General features: G+C 41.9%; 2 protein-coding genes across 4 annotated transcripts in view; both read left to right on the plus strand.

Annotated features, from left to right (window-relative positions):
• The window catches only part of LOC113167848 (lissencephaly-1 homolog), a 31,641-nt gene extending 27,453 nt beyond the window's left edge, over positions 1-4,188 (plus strand). For both annotated transcript variants that reach the window (XM_026368746.1, XM_026368754.1), the window contains exon 11: positions 363-4,188. In XM_026368746.1, coding sequence (XP_026224531.1) covers positions 363-436 — 74 coding nt within the window. In that variant the 3' untranslated portion in view covers positions 437-4,188. The remainder of the gene's footprint in view (positions 1-362) is intronic.
• A 792-nt stretch (positions 4,189-4,980) lies between these two features.
• mettl16 (methyltransferase like 16) lies at positions 4,981-22,701 on the plus strand. 2 transcript variants are annotated; one of them, XM_026340042.1, is made up of 10 exons: positions 4,981-5,046; positions 5,432-5,562; positions 13,224-13,411; positions 14,099-14,239; positions 14,410-14,525; positions 14,749-14,891; positions 16,990-17,059; positions 18,163-18,252; positions 21,166-21,339; positions 21,483-22,701. In XM_026340042.1, the coding sequence occupies exons 2-10, from the start codon at positions 5,435-5,437 to the stop codon at positions 22,029-22,031; spliced, it is 1,599 nt and encodes a 532-aa protein (XP_026195827.1). In that variant the 5' UTR covers positions 4,981-5,046; positions 5,432-5,434; the 3' UTR covers positions 22,032-22,701. The 2 variants fall into 2 exon arrangements, with proteins under 2 accessions (XP_026195827.1, XP_026195835.1); XM_026340050.1 differs by having other exon boundaries at positions 5,008-5,151; positions 21,483-22,700.
• Positions 22,702-23,051: the final 350 nt, after the last annotated feature.

The following is a 23,051-nucleotide window of genomic DNA, read 5'->3' on the forward strand; positions in this document are numbered from 1 at the left end:
TGTTTTATTTAATGTAGGTGTTTTTCTGTCTCTAACGCAAGACTATAACCCAAGTCTGACTTTAAATCTGGCCTTTGTTTTATATCACTAAGATGAGGCTATTGGTTTATATACTTGGGAGCATAAATGGATGTATTTCCTAATATTTTTTATTTACATTATTATTTTTTTACCTTTATATATTTTATCTTTCATCTACACCCCGGCCTCTCTCTCTCTCTCTCTCTCTCTGAGAAATTAAGATGAAGATGGGTTGGCAGACTTTTGACCTGTGGAAACCTTGATAAATGTGTGCACTAATTGAATTAAATCAGTTTATTTATCATTTATTATGCGTTTGTTTTTTTGTGCGTGTTCCACAGATTTCCACAAGGCTGCTCCTTACGTGGTGACTGGGAGTGTAGATCAAACAGTAAAAGTGTGGGAGTGCCGCTGATCTGGACCTTGGAGAATTGGACCACCACCCCAATTACCCAGACGCTCTTCTGGATCCCACCTCCCCTCCTGCCATCCCTCCTTCCCTTTTCATCCCACCTTACCCATTCACCCTCTAACCTCAACCTAAACCTCACCCGCACATCTTCATCTCCTCCGGCTGCACTTACCACCATGGTTATTTACCCGTTGCGCTCTCTGGTCCAATAACTTTTGACATTCTATGTAAATTATTCCTGGATGTAGATCGAGCTATTAAATGTTACACAAAAAAGTATTCTTGCATGGTAATCCAAAATTGTATACTGTAAATTTACATAACGTTGTCTAGAAGTACCATAGGTTTAACACGGGGCTGGTCTGTCACGCAGCCTTACCGACCAACCGAAGGCAGATGTTTTTGACTGGGTGTAAAATGTAGGGCACTAAAAACCGATAATTTAAGAAATGACAGTGTCTTTATGTGTAAGATTTATTTTGGTCTATTTTTTTATTTAGGCTTTTTTTTCTTTCTTCTCCTTCACTGTCGTAGTCTGTTGGTGCCTAGCTTGGTGAAACTTTCAAGAGATAAGGCAGGAGAAGCTTATAAGACGCGATAAGATACGATTGTCTGTGGGGCTTTGTTATTGAAATACTCTGTAGCTTTATAACATCACTTTTCAAGTGTGCATACCATTTCTCTTCATGTGGATCTAGGTAATATTTTAATGGCTGTATATACGAATGTTTCAAACTGTTGTCCTTGGACCTTGGGGGCTTAAAAATGGCTTTGTCCTCTTGTCATGGTGGCACATACACCACTGCTAGACATTAGATAAATGGTCCCATCTAAAAAAAAATCTGCAGCAAAGTATGAAATGTTGAAAATTGACACAACTGTTCAGTGCTGCTCTGAGCTTTTCACAAGAAGCCCGATGTGGCTACCAAGTTTGTTTGGCTTTCATGGTGAGTGAGCGCCCTGGGTCACAGCAGCACCTGAGCAGAGCTCGCGGATTACATGGTGTAATCTCTAGCACTTGATAAAGACCTTTAGTGAGTCTCTTTACAAGACAATTTCCTGCGACCTTGCATGATGTTTGTAGAACTGAACCCTCTTTCTACATGTAGTCCTCTGACCACAAGTCAGAAGATGCTCAGTAGTCCCATGGCGCCTGAAAGCTACAAACACAAGCCTCGTGTAAAATAAATGTGCTGAAGAAAAACAAAGGCATGACAAGCAGTCAAAGTGAGCCTCCTGGGTTTGCTATCTGGGATGTGCAAAGATCTCTAAGTTATGAGGGGTGAAATATATGTTCTGCATAATAAAAATGGTTTTGAGAAAAAAAAAAAAAAAGTTTTCTGTGAAAATAAGAAATGTAAATTTAGCTTGTTATTAAGAGATTTGGCAGTTTTGTATTAGCACACTAAAGGATGAACTAGATGGGAATTTAGGACTAGTGAGGAAATGCTAGCAGCAGATGCAAAGTGATCTGTTGATACTGTTTTGTCTGTAGAGGGTCTGTTGCAGAGGTTGGTCTTTGTTGTTGTGCTGTAAAAGAGGCGCTGCAGCTCCTGGATCAGTTCTGGAGGAGAATGCCAGAGCCTGAACAGCAACAGTGTCTACAAACCCCACAGACCACCTCACGTATACAAACTTCTGAGTGGCTTTCCTCAGATGTTCAGCTTTTGATCTTTGTGGATCTCTAACTGTAAAGACTGGAAAAATAATTTTAAACCAGTCCATGCTGCAGAAACAACCATTCCACTCCCCTTGGGGACAAAAAAGAAACATCTTGCTTCAAACTGTAGCAGGCAAGGTGATTCATTAATCTTGCACATCCCTGTTTTCACTAAATCTTTGGTCCTTTTATTGATGATCAAAGATGACATTAAAACCTAATGATGTTGCTAAATGCATAAACCTATAATTTCTGATTAGCCTTTTCATTCCAATGCAGTTCTTGGCTAATAAAGAATTCCACTGCTTAACTCATCTTCATATCTTGGCTTCTTTGCCGAGTTTTCTCTTTCTGTGTGTTCTGGATGTGGTGATCTGCTGCTCAAGCTCCTGCTAGTGGCTACTGTGAGCCTAACTGTGACCTGTTGATGTAGCACTGCTGCATGTAAGCCAGCACCAGAGGCAGAGCTGTCAGAACAATAAGTCTTTGACCCCAAAGACTTATTATTATTTTCTGCCAGAGACTAATTAATTGGTAAAAATAAGCAGGTGAGAAACTCTCTGTGCATCTGAAGCAGTTTAAAATTGTGGGAGATGAGCATTCATTACCTTCTTGTTGAGAGTTGGATGAGAATATTTATACCACTCTCGTATTAGTACTGCATATGAAGATACAACATGGGGAAACTAGACCTGGCTACCACAGGTTATAATTACCATATTGTATCTCATCTCTGTAATTCACATGAAAAACGACAATTGGTTATTCATAGGAGATTGTAGATGGCTGGCAACAGTGGTCCAATTCTTAAATTTGCTAATCTAACTTTTATGTCTTTTAAAGAATTTAAATAAAACATTATCATATTCCTAAAAATACGTAAATGACAGCTTCACGTTGTGCTTGTAATGCTGAGGAAGCAGTAAACTAACTACAGATTGATATTATTGACAACAGGGACGTCTGTAGTGGATGATGCTGCATTATCTAACTTGTAGTTACATCTGTTAAACGACGTGTAACAGCTCTGTATGTTATATGACCAGCGACACACAACATTCATATTACACTGTTGTCAGAAATTCCTAATCTCCGTTTAAGCATTGTAAGCAGGCTGACGTAAACGTTTTTACTCCCCAGGTGAACTGCTCGACGTTAACGTTGCGGTTTTAACAATACGTCGTGAACATCACAAGAGCTGGGGACTACCTGGTTGCTTGGCAACTGCTTACAATAATGCTAGGTGTTTTCAGCTTTGATGCCAGCCCAGGCTAACGAATATTAATAAATATTAATCATGTGACATCTAGAGTGATAACAATATTCTCATCTAGTTCCGGGCAAGAAGATGAATACATGTATTTTCCCAAATGTCTAACTTGCAGAAAAAAACAATCCCTGTTACACGACTGTGTCCTTGGTTGAGACAGCTCTGTTCTTTGGCTGTAGAAAGGCTGGTTTGTTGTGTGTGATGCAATTTGAAGGAGGTTTTCATCCTCCTTCTCCTGTAAATGCAATGGGATTGTGGCAGACTAAGACGCCCCAAAGGAGAAACCCTTTGTTTCAGGGAATATTACTGATGTCTCCCTTTGGTGTTTGCCCCCCTTACAAAGGTCTTTTTTTTTCTACAAGTTGTTTTCTCTGCCCTAAGACTCTGGGTGGAGAATCAGCTAATTTTGGAGTACAATTTGGCATGGCTAATGAAGATGCCAATCTGTTAAATGTTCTAGCTGAAGCCAAAAATGGAGAGTTTTGTCAGTACAATCTGGTTTATCTTGAAAAAATGAGCCTCCTTGTTGGTCCAACACTGTGCGACCAACTTTTGAAAAGGATGCTAGTCTCCTCAGGATCACGCTATGACATGCCAGACCATAAAATGTAAATGAAAAACTTATTCCCTTCCTTGGTTGTGTTCAAGGAAGGTGGTTAATCAAAGGTCAGGACGATGTGTGTTCTGTTTCTTTTGTAAGAAAAAGCTACAACACAGCTGCTGGTGTTGTACGCGAGTGTGAAGGAAGAAAAAAAAAAAAAAATCCCTTTTGCCATTTGCAGGTCCCAAGCAATCCCTGTGCTGCTCTAGTCTGGTGTGTGAAGGGACTGACAGACAGGTACGACTGTCTGTGGGTTGTTTCCTCCAGCCTCATGTCCACATGTCCTCTGTAACCTGCCTATGTACCACATCCGAGGGCTTCAGACTGCACAACAAGCTCCTACAGGAGAGCTCACGATGTTTTCGCCACTATGGTCTCACTCTTCACTCAGCAAACTGTTAACAATATACCTGGATGTCATTATTGTTTGCGATATAATAAAAGAAGTAAAATCAGCATCTGCATTGTCCGGCTTATTTGTTAGTCGTCTGAGTCGTCGGCCAGTGTAATAACTAAGAGTTCACTGTAACTCCACTTCTGAGTTGCAGTGAATTTTAAATCCGTTCAATGAAACTATCATTAAAAGACACACTCGGAAAAGAGAAAACAATTTCAGCAAATTAACAACATATAGGCCTATAATAACATTTGTTCTTTCTAAAGTAATCTTTATTAGCTGAAAGGTTTTTAAAACCACTTTAGGTAAAAGAAGTTAAAGTTGGGTGTAATAAAGAACTAATGGACACACACAAAACTTTTTTTTTTTAAATTAGATTTATTCTTAACATTTAATAGATGAAAGCTCTATAGCTTAAAAGAGCTAATCAAAGCTCTTAAAATAATAACATGTATTCTTTTATTGTGAATACAGCTCAATCAGAATTTATCTTGTGGCTTTACATTAACATGCACTTTGACAGTTTATGCTGTAAAAAGAGTAAAATAAAGAAGTGAGTTAATTTAATTCTCACCTGAAAAACTACACGGGAGCCATTTTAATGACGTCATCACGCAACAGCGTAGAGGCTACGTCGAAGGCGTCCCGGAAGAGAGTCTCAGAAAGTGAAAAACGTTTGGACAACGTGAGTGGCGTGTGTATTGTCTGCAGACTTATAAGCTATAAAAGGTCAACAGTAGTCGGAAAATATTACTGAGCTTCATCACCGCTAGATAAACCTACTGTAAAGGTATGCAGGATGTTGCTTTTAGCTTCTATAGTTAGCTTACTGCTCCAAACTAGCTGCGTGAATCCGTTAGTTTTTAGTCCAGTTTGAGAAGTGGAGAAAGATTTAGTTCTCACTTTAATGTGAGGTGGACACCATCATTCATTGTCATTGAATTAGTTAAGTAAAGTCCTCCTTTAAACTAGTGGCACCGTATTAGTTTGTCATAAACGACAGTTTTCCTAATGTCTCTGTCTCTGGTATCGCTGTAAACCCACTCACATGTTTCTTTTCCTGGTACCAGAACATGGCACTGAACAAGTCCATGCATCCCCGGAACCGCTACAAAGACAAACCTCCAGACTTCACCTACCTGGCCTCCAAGTACCCAGACTTCCAGCAGCACGTCCACACCAGCCTCACAGGACGACCTGTGTATGTACTCACACTGTGTGTGTGTGTGTGTGTGTGTGTGTGTGTGTGTGTGTGTGTGTGTGAGAAGACAGTACTAATTGTACAGCTCAGTACCACCCATCACTAAAGAGCAGCTTATGTCTTCACTCCATGATTTGTTCAACATAGTGAATCAGTGTTAAAGTGCTCATATTATGCTTAATATGGATTTATATTTTATTCTGGAGCTCCATTGATACACGTTTATACCATTGTCAAACAAAAAAGAAAAGAGTGAATACTTGTTATTAATGCAATATAGCTATAAATCCCGCTGCATATTTGGGCCGTCGGCCGTGACGTGCCATGAACAGATGAAAACATTACTCAAAGTCTGACGCTGCCCTGTAACCACTGTATCCATTGTGGTTTTATGGTTTAATCTGAGGGAAAAGTAAACAAAGAAAGAGAAGACACTTTCTGCGAGGCATGTTGATATCAGCACCACCTGAGAGGGAGGGACGACATACTAAACAGGTGTAGGAGCTAAAAACATATGGGACAGTTACTGTTTCTGGAACTATGTGGATACTAATGCAGAACTGTGACCTCGTATAAGGATCCTGCGTCAGAGCAGGGTTTTGAAAAGCCCTCTGTAATTTTAGGATGATCTATTTGTCTTTTAACATGAAAGATGAATAAACCTGACTAGGCTGCACCTTTGGGAAATTCATGTTGTGCTGTGTGACTGAGTTATCATCAGTTCAGGTATCAGCCATTTGTGATTGACTCACATTATTACTCCAGATACCTTTTAAAGGAAATGGGATATTTAATGTCTATTTCTAATGAACCACAAATGTAGATGTAACTGTACAAAAAGCCCATGATGAGTTTCTGTTTTCATGGCTGCTTGAAGGAAAAAAGAAGAGGGGAAATGGTTAAACTACTCAGTTACCTGCTGAATTGAACATGACCTCAGTTGGACATTACTCGGATTCGGAACAAGTGAGGTGATAAGAAGTTGGTGATATTTCAAAAGAGTTACGAGCGTGTTATGTTGTGGTGTCCACATTCTTTTCGGCTGTGTGCTGTTCTTTTTGAAGCTGTGTGACATGAACAGCTTTTCACAAATATGCCAGGCTAACTCAGTCGAGCCCTGAGGATCCCACTCAGCACCTCTCATGTCCCTGCTGGCTCCTGCCCGCACTGCTCATTCAGCTTCTGGCAACAGCAGGAAGAACAACACTGGACAAATGATTAATGGACTTAGCATTCCAGATTTATTTATTTATTTATGTTTGTCACTCCAACCTCTGCTCAAGTACAGTAGCTGTCCTCTTTCTTTATTAAAGACCCTTCACAAAGCATGAAGCAATGACGATTTAAATTAAACTTCCAATTTTAAAAGTAGGTTAGTGTGTCAATGGAAAACTGCACAGTAAGTTTCCCGTGTTTCTCGTTTACTAAGAACACAAATTATATGACTGTCACGCTGCTTATGTGCTGTTCTCTGTGAGGAAGGCAGGCGAACAAAGGAAGAATATCCCTGTTGGGATTAAATGTTATTGGCGTCAAGCAGTGTGAGCTCATGATTGTTGCTGCTGTTGCAAAGAGTATTTAAAAAAAGCTTAAACATGAAAGAAAAGTAATCAGCAGCACATTTGATCATCAATCATTTTAGTATATTTGTTTCCAGTGAAGGAAGAGGAATCTTTTGAGGAACTCGGCTCCTCTAACTACAAAAGGAACCAAGAATGAAAAAATATAACCCCAAATATTAAATAACTCTTAGTTAGACTTCAGGGAGGTGACGACATGCTGAGTCGACATGGTTAGAGATTGAGTGGATAGATGAAGATGATTGAATCAATGTACTTTTCCATCCACTGCTGTTGTGGGAATGTTTGCAGTTTTTTTTTTGTCATGATAAACAGCTGGTGGGGCTAATTTTCCGGTTGGGTGCCAGTAAACCTTTGCAGAGGAGGACGAGGGAACAAGCTCACGCTTCAATGGAAAAGTAGCCAAGTTAATGTCATTACTTACACATCTGCTGTACCTGCTGAGTCTGCATGTTGGATAATACGTGTCAGGTTCTTTACTTATTAAAATTATCTTTGTAGAATAATCAATTGAGATAGTGATAAAACCGGTTTCTTTTGAGAGGGTCTGTTCGTGCACATTTCAGACTTGCTGCTCACTGTAATCTACCTATTTTTTCAACATGACAGTGTACAGGCACTTCAAGAAGTTTCTTAAGCCCTTAAAAGGGCATAATCAGGGAAGTTTCATCAATTTTAATTGGAAAAGATAATTATCTGGTTAATTAATTTTGAAAATAGTCCCTAGTAGCTGCCCCCACAGTTGAAAAGCAAAAACAGAACATAATAGCTAACGTAAAGGTTTAATATTTTTATTTGTACATTTAGTTTTTAAATTGTCATTCAAAATATGTTACTATCTCAAGAATCCAAAGTTTGGATCAAGATCATTTGTGTTAAATGTGGACCTGGAAAGAACATGTTAATATTCCTAAATGCTGAAAAAAAGGAGCCTTTTGCTTTCAGTTCAGATATTTTGGTTCTATATCGACACTTGCTTTAAAAAATCCATTCCCCTGTTTATTTTAGTTGAAAGCGTCCACAGTAGATTTGTCTTGGTTAACTCGGTTCTAGTATTTTTAGCACAACACGTCTCCTATTTGGGGGATTTTTTTTTATTCTTCTCAGTTTAGACAGATGTCCATCAAAACAAAGGAACCTCTGAATGAATTAAGAACTGACAGTTATTGTTGTGCGGTCCGCTGTTCGTCTGTCAGGACCGAGACACTCTCCTCCTTCTTTTGTTAGTATTGTATGAAACAGGTACAGTGTCTGCTCAGTGAGGAAATCACTTGGTATTGTCTGTGTTATGCAGATGAATGCAGACATGGTGTCACTGTAGCACGTCTGAACATCTGTGTGTGACTGTGAACATATTGGTGTGGGCTCGTCCTTTGTGGTGCTGAGGTGGGCAGTCAATCATATTATGGCAGGCCGAGCATGTGCATGTGTGGGCACACTGTAAAACTCGACTTGATGTCCGTTAGTGACAGGTGTTAATTATCAGTTTGTAGTGTCTCTGTGCCTGTCTGTGGCTCCCTGACAGACACACGACAAACAATAGACTACAGTGTTTGGGCTAGACATCCAACGCAGAAACTACATCGAGACAATTGGACAACCAGCAAATATTTACAGTCCAGGACCTGAAAACTACTGAGCAACATGTAAACCATTTATCAAAGAACACGACTAAGAGTCTACAGCTCTGTAAGAAATCAGACACAAGTACTTTTTATTGTAGTTTAGACCCTGACAAAGTTTGGTTTAGAATTTCTTTGTTGCTTTCAGCAGGTGAACTGAGTCAGTTCAATTTGGTGTTAGAGGGCTGGTGGACTGATTTTAACTCTTGTGTTCTCTTGATGAATCATTCAGTGAATAAACCACAAGCAAAACAAGAATCACAAGTTCCAAGAGGCCACTGTGACGACATTAAATGTCCTGTGTGATGCAGCTGTCAATGAAAACATACAGCTGTGATGTATGAATGATGAAATGTTTGCTAATCAAAAAGGAAAATGGTTAATTATCAAACTGTTAGGGGATTAAAACTTTGTCCTTGTGTCTCCTATCAGTTGAACATAATTAGTTGGGTGTTGACAGTGTTCAAAACCTTAAAGTCCTCTGAGATGTTTTCTGCACACCTGAAAAGACCTCGAATCTGAACGTCCTCACTTCTCTCCTGTTTAAAGTGACATTATAGCCTGAGGAGAAAGGAGACAGGAGTCAGATGCCTGTTAATTGGTTTTGTCTTCGATGTGAGCGGATGTCCAGGATTTGCGTCACACTGTGCTTGTGGTACCAGCTCTGGTTAACCGACTGCAGAAATTTGGCTCTTCCTCTCCGTCACTCTGTCATTCCATCAGTGGGGGGATTAGTGTGGTTTTGTATTTCCCAATGAATTCATCTTCTGGCTTTTAAAGTATTTAAGTAGTGAGTTAGGGGATGAGAGTAATCTTGGGGAGACACTCGGTAAATCCTCAGGGGAGATAGGCCTCCCCTCATTTAGGGATCATCAGTGGAGACGGCTGATAACAGTGGGCAGAGAGTCGAGCTCAGGCCAGAGGCAGCAGGAAAAGAAAATATGGTGGATGTGATTTGATTCGAAGGCAAGAAGAGATTAAATAGTCTGAATGTTGGTTTGTTTCAGTTTTGGGGGAAGCAGAAGGGGGGCTCAGATCGGGCAGATCGAGGGGTGGGATTAGGAGACAAAATGGGAATTAAAAATTCAACAGCCTGGGTGACATTTAATTTGGTAGTCATAATTTTTAATGGGCTGGGAGACGATCTTCTGTGGAAAGATTTTCACCTCTGTAATTAATGAAATGTTCAATTTCACACCAGTTTTGTTCGACGATGTATTATTAAACATACACTTGACAATAAAGGAGAAATGGATGAATAATTATGACCTTTAAACTGATAAATGTAACCGACAGCAGCCCTCAGTGGAAACCACTGCAGAGCCATTACCACACTGATTGTTTCTCACTATCTCATGGAAAAGCAATAAAGGAAACTCACTGCTGGGCGTTATTGTTGTTGATTTTTTTTAGTTATTTCTCATACAAAATCTGCTGTGAAGAGGCTGTGCCCTACATGTAAAAACCAGTTAAATAAGAATCATCAGGTTTGGGCTGGACACAGGGTTTATGGTAAACGACCCTCTAATTAGGTTGATTGGTTGATTGGATGGTGAACTTACACATTTAATGACATAGTTACATATGATACTCAGAGTATTAAACTTGACTGTACTTTTTTGAATTAGTAGTTTGTAGCAGATTCAACTGAACTCCAGAGTAATGAAATGTACGTCTATTTGTCGGTTTAATCAATGATATAATTCTGTGTGTGTATGTGTCTAAAATCTTAAAATATTGAGCTCCTATAAATCCAGTCAGTTTAGTCTTATGAGGATTCAAAAGGTGCTCACGAAAGGAGACGTTGTGACTAATCAGCACAAAAATTTTCCGGCATACTCAGCGCGTGGATAGGTGTACCTTGAAGGTCACTTCTGAGTCTGAGTGAGTGCGTGTGTGTTACTGTGTTCACTTTCACACTGATCATACAGCGTGTAGGTGAGAGTGAGCTGCTTGTCTCAGCAATAAACTCCCCTCTTGTTTAATGACGTCCATCTGAACAAAGGCCTTTACTGTGTTTCAGCACTTACTGTAAATCTCACTCTTCCTTCCCACCCAGACTCTTCACGTACACGTCTGTCTGCTCCTTCTCACCTGGTCCAGCTTTTTTCCCTAAACAAGCTGCTGTTAAGTTTTAAACTCAAACTGTTTTGAACCTGTTTTCTTTACACTTGTAGTATTGTTATGCTACACCATATCTGCTTTCATTCCAACTTTTCCACTCCTGTTTGTCCCATACTGTATCCCGTCGGCCACGTTGATGTCGTAAGCACGCAGCGGAGCATCTATGTGGCAGCAGAGACGTAAACCACGGGCACTCTCACGCTGCGTCTGGCATCAGCCATTGCTCCAGCGTGGCCGGATTTGCGTGCTCTCCTCATCTGTTCAGCAGGGTTGCCATGGAGACGCAGCGTTCGCAGTGCTGCTGATGGGAGTGATGGGTCTGCACTGTACACTCTCTCACACACACACACACACACTCATCAAGGGCTAAAAATAGAGGGCTGGCCTGATCGAGCCTCGCTCTCTGAATATTGATTATTATCTAATGATGCCTCAGAGGAGAAATGAAGGAGGGCACAATATCTGTGAACTGGACACATGAGAGAGGCTGGCTTTCATTTTGGGAAAATCTGAGCATTATGTTAATGTATCACCTCTCCCTCATTAGTCTGAATCCCTCCCTCTGCTTTAGACATTTTTAATGTGCAAAATTCTGCACAGGTTTGTCTTTTGCAAATGTGTTGTAGATCCTCAGAGGAGCCAGGTGTTAGTTTTTCTCTGAGAGGTCAGACTCCTCCAGCAGCTGATTAAATTGGACCATTAACCTAATAAGCTCGTTGGGCGAGGACACACCGTAAGATTGATATTAGACTCTACAGGTAAATCACTTCTCATTTGTATCTGTCTCGCATCTGGCTGCAGGACAGTTGTTTTCCTTTGCTTTCACTCCTGAATGAAGAGTTCAGTGACACTGAGGCGAGTTTGTTCCGAGTTTTACTGTAAAGTCCTGGTGTAATAGAAGACAAGACAATTAGCTGTGAGGTGGATCAGGTTGATGGTTTATTTGGAAAATTATTGAGCGTCACTCTCTGTGGTCATTTTAGGTTTTAAAAGGAGGGTTGAAACTGTTCCCTTTCTGATGTCGCAGAAAACGTCACTGTGTTTGAGAAACACTCACTTTATATGACTTTATATGGCCAATTCATCAGGGGAACAATTTATGTTCAGGTGAGTTGACGCCATATATAGATACTGCTGTAAGGCTCTGATAATACATTGACGGTTTAGCCCCACTTTGAAAAACACAGGCTTCACAGTAATTTGAATGAAGCCAATTAGTGGACTTTTCAATGTGACATCATCTTGCAACCACGCTGGTGCCCAACCAAAAACGAGTACCAATTACTTAAAAAAAACGCAGGTGCTTAATTTCTGCAGTTTACTGTGCGTTTAGTGCAATAAAAGACTTTACAGGAATTTACCATGAATCATTTTGATTTGTGATCATTGCATAGGCCTGGAAGAAAAGCAGGGAACGGAAATGGGGTAGCTCCTCTTATTTGTTGTGTAGTAACCCAATAAGGAGCTGAACACTGAGAGAGCAAAACATTTTCAACTGTTTGTATGAAATTAGTTTGTGATAAAAAAATAAATAAATAAAACTGACTAGATGGATTCTACCATTGGTACTTTTTCTCCACTGGAATCTGCCTACATCAAACTTGTGAGGTGCCAGACGCTCCCATCACCAGGATGTGTCTAATTGCATCTGCCAAGGTGCAAAAGCGCCCAGCGAAGCTTTAATTATACCTATCTCGCCCACTTGTTTTGTCTGCTGCACTCGTGCCTGCTTGTGTGACAGCTGAGATGATTAAACATGTTGAGGAAAAGGCGAACAAACCCAACATGTGGTGCTGAGAACTGGGAATTAAAAGTGGGAAGTCTTAGTAGTGTTGAAAATGTGAATTTCATTTCATTGTCATTAGCGGGGGCTGTGAATTCATAGGCTACTTATTCCTCTATTGTTGCACGTGTGTGTGTGTGTGTGTGCGTGTGTGTGCGCGTGTGCGTGTGCGCACAGTGATGTGAAGTCATATAGACCAGTGCTTGGAGCTGCACCAGGCTGGAGGAGAGAGGATTAATGAAGAGCTGTATTAAGAGCAGTTTGGTCAAATCACTTAAATTGAAATCTCTCTCAGGAGCTCTGAGGCTTAATAAGGCCTTGGTCTTATTTCTGTTGCTTTTGCCACGGTGCCTGTTACTAATGACAACTCTGTTTTAACCACATTAAATGCTGAGATCAGGGAACACAGCAGCTTCTCTAATCTTAGTATTTATGATAAATAACATACTCTCACTCAGATAAATTTTACATTCAATGTTTCTGCCTGTGTCCTCACATGTATGGAGTTCCAGTAACTTATCTAAAGTCATTCATGTTTCTTTGTCCTTTCAGTGTGAATTTCAAAGAGCCGGAGGCGGTGCGAGCGTTGACCTGCACTTTGCTGAAGGAAGACTTCGGTTTGACCATCGAGATCCCTCTGGAGCGCCTCATACCCACAGTGCCACTGCGCCTCAACTACATCCACTGGGTGGAGGACCTTATCGACGGACAGAAGCAGCCACGCAGAGGCATTGACATCGGTACAATATACTGAACTGCTTGGCAGACGGCCCTCTTCCCCCCACACGCACAGATTTAGAGTGTAGAAAACGGTACAGGAAAAATGTTTGGGTAGCCCTGAGTTAATCTGCTAGTAAGAGACTGCTGCTCTTGTTTATTCTTGACGTGGACACCAACAGCTCAGGGAGGCCCGACATGTCAGCTTCCAGCTGATACACATGAGCCCAGTCGTTCCAGTGTTCCCAGCACTAATCAGTCACATCCCCATCTACATGTCACAACTTGTTTGATGTTCTGTCTCTCAGAGAAAAGGGTGTGTGTGTGTGTGTGTGTGTGTGTGTGTGTGTGTGTGTGTGTGTGTGTGCGCCTCAGGTCACTGACTGGTGACCCTGAACCTTTCGGTAAGCAGATTGAAGTTGTCTGCTCCCTGATGGATCACTCCAGGGCGTTTTCTATACTAACGGACGACACCTTTGTCCGTCTTGCCCTGAATTATGCAGCTTTAGTCCTTGTTAGATGTGAATTATTTAATAATGCCTGCTTCACCTGACGTTTATTGTCCATTACAGCCCCCGAGTTAAGAAGATAATTCTTCAGAAACGCACCATCTCACAGACAACTCTCATCTGATCTGATCACAGCCATTCATCATACACAACAAAAACATTATCGTGTGTGTGTGTGTGTGTGTGTGTGTGTTTCCACAGGCACTGGTGCGTCTTGTATCTACCCCTTGCTGGGAGCCACAATGAATGGCTGGTATTTCCTTGCCACAGAGGTGGATGACATCTGTTTCAACTACGCCACAAAAAATGTGGAGCAGAACAACCTGTCAGACCTCATTAAAGGTGGGTGTGGCTGAGAGCATCTAGTAAAATGTGTCTCTGTCTGTGTCACTTTCAAGGTTTTAGAAGTATAAAAATAAAAACAGGCTTTTGATTCCTGCTTCTGTTATATTTTACTGTTTTGTGTTATATTTTTTAAAGCCAAGAGCCTGGTCTCATCTTTCTTTCTGCAGTTGTCAAGGTCCCTCAGAAGACTTTACTGATGGACGCCTTGAAGGAAGAGACAGAGATCGTCTATGACTTCTGCATGTGCAACCCTCCTTTCTTTGCAAACCAGCTAGAAGCAAAGGTCAGTGTTCTTCCACCATGAATAATTAAGTGCTGCTTCAGTCTTGAGCATCTAAATTAAAAGGGTTTTGCTTCTTTGAACATCTGCATGTGGTTTATTGAACGTAAAGAGTAGTCGACTGTCCAGAGCGGCTCCAAAGTGAAACACTGTTTGTTTACGCAACAGTAACGAGCTTTTAATAGGATTTTATCTTAATCTCTGTCTGTCTTGTTGCTCTCCCCAGGGGGTAAACTCCAGGAACTCACGGCGTCCTCCTCCTAGCTCCGTGAACACTGGTGGGGTGACAGAGATCATGGCGGAGGGTGGGGAACTGGAGTTTGTCAAGAGGATCATTCATGACAGTCTGCAGCTCAAGAAACGCTTGCGGTGAGGAGAAGTAGAAAATTAAACCTCGCTGATCTCCAGAGTTTCATTGTGATTTAGTTTGTTAAACCAAAAACCAGAGTCGCCCTGGGATAGACTGGAGCTGGGTTTGCTGTGACCTTTAACAGGAAAGAACGATTAAGATGATGGATAGATGGATGGAAATCATTATCATGCACCATCAGAATCAGAGATAGTAAAACTGCAGAACTACATATTTCTGCTGGCAGATGGGTGTACAAGAGCACTGCTGCAGTTTTACTCTTTCTGAAGAGGCTGTGAGAGGTTTAAATGGCCACAGAGAGCACCAGTGCAGAGGAGACTCCAAGAGGTAAAATGGGCAGATGGGTTTCTGCACATTGATGGAGCTGTCACCCACAGTTGGTTTAATGATTCTGGCACACATTTACCCTGTGCTGTTTCCGGGAGCCCACTGGGAACAGCTGTGTTTGGGTGGGTGGGTGGGCGGGGGTGTCTCCAGCGGCCATCACTTTACCCTCCCCCGTAACCAGGGCTGTCACCGAGGCAGCAGAGTGAGACGGGCCGAGGGAGCTGCAGAGTGGCGCTATTAAAAGTGATTAGACATGCCACACCTGTGAGTGTGAGTGTGCAGCCATGAGAGAGACTGATGTTAACACCTGTCTGGCTCCATGTTACACTCGTAGTGCAGAGAGAGAAAGTCAGAATGAAGCCGATTTTATTTAACACGTTTAAAGCTCGGGTCGAATCAGCCGGAGCCGGCTGTCGCCCCCAAAACCCTGCTTTGACACCAGAGCTGCCAGGTGTCCATGGAAACACTGCCAGTTACACTGACGGGCCCTTTGAGATGCTCTACAACCCACCCTCTTTTTCCCACTTAAGTTTAATTACTGTCTAAGAGGCCAAGTCACCCCAGTCCTCAGTGTTACACACAGGCAAATGCCTGAACCCCAGTGAGAAATGAGGTAACCCTGCTCATTTATCATGCCATTGATATGAAAATTACCATCTCTGGTAATAAGATCCTAATCACATGCCTGTGCTCCAGAAACGTGAAGAGGGAAGATTGAATGTGGATGCTAATGCAGCTGCACACTTTGGGGTGTTTGAAAAAGCCACTGGAGGAGGGTGTCTTCTGGTTGCTCCCCCACCAACTGTGTGGAAAACTTGGGAACATCTGTGAAAATTAAGGCCGTCCAATATTTCATTGTGTCAACTGAAGCTGACACGTTGCTCCCTGCTGCAGCCCTGAAGACTTTTAAACCTCATTCCAGTTTAGTGTCCTTTCTTACTGTCAATTAACCGAGTTAAAACTTTTTTTTATGTAATTTTGTCCAGTCGGGTGTAACTGCAGCTTTGACCACCACATTTAGGGATATGACTACATCCAAAGGTGTATGTGTGACACTTTCCATAATTTTGTTAGCATAACTAAAATAGAAATGCTAAGAAAAGGGGACTAGTGGAGACTAGGAGCCTAATTTATTACATTGTTGGTTGGGTTTTTTTGTATTATCAGCTGACACACTGTCCTTTACCTTTGATAGATGGTAGATTTTAGCCTTCCAGTCTTTAAAAGCTGTCAAAATACTTGCAGATGCTTGAAAAGCTTATTCCTGTTATCTTAAATTTGAAGCTTCCCCCGATGAGGCTCAGCTGGTCACAGTGCTTTTGGAGAGCAGATCAAACACACCTACAGTGGTGGATAAACTATATACATGCTTTACACTTTATTGTTTTTATAAATGATGATTAGCTTTAACTGAAATCTGGTGAAAACTGAACAAACCCTGACCAGACTGGCTGCCTGACGTGTTTATCTTTCCTCCATCTTCACCAGCTGGACTCTACTGCTTATTGATTAAGACCAGCCTCATCTCTTTATTGCACAGCAGAGGTTATTGATCAGGACTCCATCACAGGATGGCTTCAAAACATCTTTTCCTCCTCTGTGGACTGTACACACCCAGATGTTTTTCCGTTTCTTGTGTTTTACTCTGTCTTTGAATAGCTCCCCTGAGCCCACCTCGCCTCGTTTGATCTCTGCCTGGCAGTTCATGCCCAGGCCGCCGGCCCTCTAACGCAGTCACACACAGCTGCTTAATATGGATTTCTCTTGCAGGTGGTATAGCTGCATGCTGGGGAAGAAATGCAGCCTGGCACCTTTGAAAGAGGAGCTGAGGAAGCAAGGGGTGAGTAGCCAGTAAGACCCAGAAGAAAGGCAAGCGCACACATATACACGTGTCTCTGCTGCAATCAGTGAGAGTTACGAAGCAACCGCAGCTTTTTGATCTCAGTTTGTTCATGCAGGAACATGCCTCTGTTCAGGGTTTGATAATAGCTTGTTAAAACAATCTTTGCCTCCCTTTCAAAACTGACACTCTTCTGGGACCGTGTATTGACGTTAGAAGCAGGCGGCCGTTACTGTCAGAACAGCAGATATTCACAGAACTAGAGCAGATCAGCTCTTTCCAATATGTCAGCTAAGCATGGTCACAAATGAGCCATGAATGAGCTGATTTCTGTTAGCAGTGCATGACTGCATCACGCGGCCCTCTGTAGCTAACATGCATTAACGTCATTAGCCTAACTAATAGTCCAGCACATGACTGCTGCAGACCCGTGGTCCTGTACCAGTCACTTCATTCACAGGCTGCAAATGGAAAAAAAAAAGCCCCCCCCCCAGCCACCCATCACTAACAGCCCCTCCTGAGGTGTCAGGGTGCTGCCGCTGCTCATCACAGTGAGTGCAGTTTTGGTCAACATCCAGGCAGGAGAGTGTAGCCTCATTTTAAAGTGTGTGTAAAGTGAAACGTGGCCCCGTTAATATGCTAATGCTGTGATCACCCATTACTCAGTTTCCTCTCCGGTGTCTTCCCTGTCCGTTTTTTAATTTAGCAAATTGGTTACAAATAAAAACCTTCCTCAGTTACAGAGCACTTTGACCTCTGACCTTCATTGAAGTGACTCCTCTTCTGCTGCAGCAGTGCTTGGAGAAGCATTTTCACACCGTGTGTCTTTTTCCACATTGTTGTTCCTGTTCTTTATTCTCTCAGCCATGATTAGATGTGAAGCCAGTGGTGGAACAAGCTCCAAGTAAACTTCTTTACTGAAATAAAAAAGAACAAGATCACAATGTAAACACAACTCCAACTACAAAAGTATTATCAGCAGCATGTACTATATATATAGTATACTGACACAAAAATACCAGCACAACCAGAAACTATAATGGTACTGGTATAAAAGAGGAAATGTTCAATCTGTCTGGATTTTCTATTTTCTCTTCCCTCAGGTGCCTAAAGTGGCCCACACAGAGTTCTGTCAGGGACGCACCATGCGGTGGGCGCTGGCCTGGAGTTTCTGTGACGATGTTATTGTTCCAGTAAGTCTTACTTCTATTTGTTTTATTTCTGTCCCCTGTGCAGGAAGAGCTCTCGACCTAATGTCCAATTAATTTAATTCAGTTTTTTTTGGTAGCATCTGATTTTCTTCAATACTTCGTACTAATTACTGAAAAATAGTACTACGCCACTGCCCAGATAAGTAATCTCGTCAGCATCGGTCATTCCACTACTTGAACTGCTCCCCACAGACGGGTGGATGTCCAGCTTCACCCTCTTGCCTCTGTCACACTGTGTCCTCTTTTCCTCCAGCACCATTAGAAGCTCTTATTTCTTCCTCTCGGGAGATGTATATGAGATTTTTTTTGCCAGGCTGTAGCCAGGCAACAGTTGCCAGGCTTGCCTGGACCGTTAGAGTCGAAGAAAAATAAAAAACAGGGACCGTGAACGGCATCGCAGAGAGAACTAAGAACGGTCCTGCAGTGATGGATTGAAAACAAACAGATGAAGGAAGGTGGGAGGAGGCTGCAGGTGCAGCAGAGGCTCTAAGATTCAGGACTGCATTTTGTTAGAACCCGTCTCTGTTTTGGCCTTTTCACCATAAAGGCAGTAGAGCAGAAGGATTGGCCTACATTTTTCTCATGCAACCCTCCTCCTTCATTGGTAAATTGTACTACGCAGATACTCAGACGTCACTCATGGTCGAGCCTCAGCACGTGTTTACTGATAATCCTGCTTGAATGTGTATTGCTATGGGCATAAGGTGCTTATTAATGTTACATATAGACTGTAACATGTGACGTGTACACAACTGTGACCTACTTAACTCCCATATTACCAAGTCAGCCTGCAAAAACGTGACTCATTGGCCTCCAGGTTGTCACAGAGTCTCCAAGATGATTGTTGGTTTGTTAGTTGGGGTTTGTTGCTTTTGATCTGTGATGTTACATTATGTTCTACTTTTAAATGTGGAATAATAGCAGCCTGTGTTGTTGTTGTATTTTTTTTTTTATTGTTTTATTCTCGTTGCCAACAGGTAAAAGCTGCAGAGGAAAGGAAATGGGATGTAGATAAATAAATGTAGAGGCAGATGGAGACAGTGGAGAGTGAGAGCAGGGCAGATGTAGACAGAATAAAAGAAGTAGACTGAGCCCTGAGGTGCACTGTTGCTCATACAGGCCTCTGGTAGGGGAGTGGAGGTGGGGATGGGGGGCAGTTCAGGAGTCCATGCAGGGGCTTTGGGACTGGACTAAAAAGAAATGGGGGCTGGTAGAAGTGTTATCAGACCATGATTTACAATGTTTGCCCGAAGGTGAAATCAGCAGCATTTTGCTTCTGCAGTGTGTGTGTGTGTGTGTGTGTGTGTGTGTGTGTGTTTACACATTGTGTGTGTGTGTGTGTGTGTGTGTGTGTGTGTGTGTGTGTGTGTGTGTGTTTACATGCATCCAGGAGGTCAAGATGAATGTTGCATGACATTATATTTGGAGAGATGTACTCAAATGCTTTTACCATGTGTAGTTTTCAAAATTGGACACACTTGTACTGTGAGGTTGTCAACCAGCCATACTGTGGCTGTGAGAGAGAGCGAGGCAGTGAGGTGAGAGCGGGTAAGTGGGATTAATAATGAAGTGAGAGAGCAGCAGTCAGAAGAGGATGTGATTCAGTAGAGAGGTGGATGTAAAAACTGTACATGTGGGTTTCATACCCATGTGTGTTTATACCATTGTGTTGGTGTCAAGGATGCTCTGTACAAACAGACAGGTTTGTCTTGATGGATTTTATTGATTTCCTTGTACAATGAGGTTCAGCTCTTGCAGAGCGTGGAGAAAAAGGTGGGGAGACATGGGTAAGAAATGAATGAAGCCTTAACAAGCAGCCAGACAAGGCAGCATCAACGCATTAATTAAATATCTCCATCCATCTCCTAAGAATACATCTACAAATACCATGAGGGCTGTGTGGGTAGCTTTTCTAAGAGACATCTGTTGAGGAATGACAAAACAAATGTATATTATCAACTAGAAATACACAGAGTGCACATCCTAGTCCAATTCAGTGATCAAAACTTGACTCCAGATGACTGCAGCAGTGTGAAGGTCACACCGCTCCTTCCCTCTGCTGTTTGTAGGTCAGTCGGCCATGCTGTCTGCTCCGTCACAGCACACTGCTGCAGACCCCCGCCCCCTCTCTGTCTCCCCACTTTAGCCTGCAGTGACTTGCGAGTGCAGCCTTGAACTGTTGGCTGTGGTGAATGTGTAGCAGGTGATCACTGCACTAGTGTTGTGTTCAGAGACGGTTGGATAACGACCTCCGCTACCATTACAGTGTGACATTAGAGGGTAGCAGAACTAAAAAATGCCAGCTCATGAGCTTGTGGGGTTAGAGTGCCCCCTTGTGGTGTGATGAAGATGATGATGAACATCCATCCTACTTGTGTTGTCTTTGCCTGTTTTTAGCCATTTTTTGATAAGATATACTTAATTTCTAAGGTATGTTTGTTGCTTACGTGTAGGTGTAGTCTCACAGCTCTTTACTCGCACTGGTGAAATGGAAGATAAATCATGACGAGCAGTGTTTGTGAAAGGCATCAATAAAGATGAAGGACGTAAACCTAAGAGATTTTATATCAGACAAAACAAAACACAAAGTACTATTATATAATATAAATATAAATGCAGATCTTATCTGAGTTGATGTTTGAGTGTTACTTTTTAATTTTCACTGATTGCTCTCTTACTGGCTTCTCTTAATGATCATATTGTGTATTGACTGTTAGCGCAGGTATTAACTGTATAGATGGACACACACACACACTTTGATTTGTCTGTGACCTTTTGCTATTGATAAGAAAACAGATTTAATAGATTTGTTTTGTATTTGGTTTTATAGACCCACATTAACCACCAGCACAGGTTGTTGTTTAATTCTTTCTGGTTGTCACTCTTTTGTTCCAGTCTCCTCCCAATAAGAAACGTAAACTGGAGAAGATGCGAAAACCTCTGTCGTTCACACTAACAGAGGCAGGACTGAAGGAGCTCCAGGCCAAGGCGTCTGCTATTGGCTGTGCTGCCCACAGCCCTGTGGACAGCGTCACTGCTCTGCTGGAGAAGAACCTCACTGACCTGAGGGTGAGTTTTCCAGGTTCAGGTTCAAAGCAAATGTTCATTTGTTGTTCTGTTTTATTAATTGTGCATATTTTGCTTTAAGTATCTCAGTAAAAGTTGGTGATCCTCTCTCCATCACCTCAATACGTCTGTCTTCTTGATGACAGGTGCTACACAAGCGTGTCCCCTGCAGAAAGCAGGAGCAGAGCCTCTTTTTGACAGCTGTGGAGAACACTTGGATCCACGGCCGACAGAAACGACGGGAACAGAAACGTCAGTTGCGAGAGCTTCCCAGAGCGCCTCACTGTGCCAAAACCAGCTCCGAAACCGCTGTGGCCTCAACCGCTCCCGCTACAACCTCTGCCTCCACACAAACCAGCAACAGCTCAGAGGATAGCAGTGAAAATAAAGCTGCATCTGCACCTGAGCTAGCAGGTCAACAGCAGACTGACAGTGGCGCCTCTTCAAGTGAGAAGAGTAAACACAACATACCCGGAGAACAAAAAGAGGTGGTAGAACATGTACCAGATGAAGATGTGGACATGGACTCAGGTTCAGTTGAACATTTCTTGTTCAAGTGTCTGCTGAATGTGATGCCGGAGGAGAGCGACGTGGTGATTGAGATGCACTGGGTCGAGGGTCACAACAAAGACCTGATGAACCAGCTGTGCACTTACCTGAAAAACACACTTTTAAAGTCTGTCACAAAGTCCTAAGTGATCAGAAAGATCGAGCAGATTGAGACATGAAACTACAGGAGTAGACAATAAGACAAGTAAAAGCATTTTTAGATGAATGTAGAAAAGTTTCTTTTTTAAGTTTTATGTGTTTAACTGTGTACAGGTTTTGAAATATTTAGAAAATGTTTAATCCACAGAAAGACACACTTTTGACGTGTAATTAACGAATTTCAGATTTGCCCTTTAAGACAAGTTGTTGTAAAAGTCTTTTACTGGAATAAATATACATTTTTATATAATTCTTACAACATCATCACACTCATTTTTGATTTGTCATGGTTTTTGAGGATGCAGTTCATAGAAATGGCCACAAGAGGACAGAGTGCACTTGTTCTGTAAGGGCACAGTCCTGTCATCATCATTATCAGTTGTACTGGATTATTTTATCTGTGAATGACTCTCAGCAAGTCTTAAATTTACACACAGCCTGTTTAATTCAGGATTTTCCTGGAACCCTTCAGCTTTTCCTGTGCCTGAAGTACATTTGGTATTGTCAAAGAGTATTAATACTCTGCTGTATGCTTCCTGTTTAGAGCTACATGAATAGCAGGAAAACAGACCTAAATATCCAGGAGTGTGTGTGTATGTTCATTGTTGTAGGGTCAGAAGTAAAAACACTTTTCCTGCTGTTACGACACGTCCTCTCTATTATGTCAGGACTTTGATTCCACTAGTGTCTGTGTGTGTGAGTCATGTGAGAACTGGGGAAGTAGAGTTGCAGCAGTGAAACAGACATTTAATGTCTTTGTGATAGATTAGGAAACTAATAATTATAGTCCCTACACTTACTACAGCTGTTTACAGAAGGCTACAATAACTCCTAGATTATACTTATTTCTCCATACACTGAAAGTTTCATTCATAGGTGGACTCTCACCTGTAACTTTATCTGGCTTTTCCAGGGTACATGAAAAAAAAAACAACTGACCTGATTTGCTGATTAATTTTCTGACTGGCATAAAATTAAATCTGCAAGATTTCTAATAATTATTTTAA

The sequence above is a fragment of the Anabas testudineus genome, chromosome 13 (assembly GCF_900324465.2).
Source record: "Anabas testudineus chromosome 13, fAnaTes1.2, whole genome shotgun sequence".
Taxonomy (NCBI): domain Eukaryota; kingdom Metazoa; phylum Chordata; class Actinopteri; order Anabantiformes; family Anabantidae; genus Anabas; species Anabas testudineus.

Excerpts from the sequence above, each read along its gene's own strand:
- mettl16 (XM_026340042.1), top strand. The coding sequence starts at position 5,435 with ATGGCACTGAACAAGTCCATGCATCCCCGGAACCGCTACAAAGACAAA. Across the intron at positions 14,526-14,748 it reads CAAACCAGCTAGAAGCAAAG|GGGGTAAACTCCAGGAACTC; the intron begins GTCAGTGTTCTT and ends TGCTCTCCCCAG. Across the intron at positions 18,253-21,165 it reads GTGACGATGTTATTGTTCCA|TCTCCTCCCAATAAGAAACG; the intron begins GTAAGTCTTACT and ends CTTTTGTTCCAG.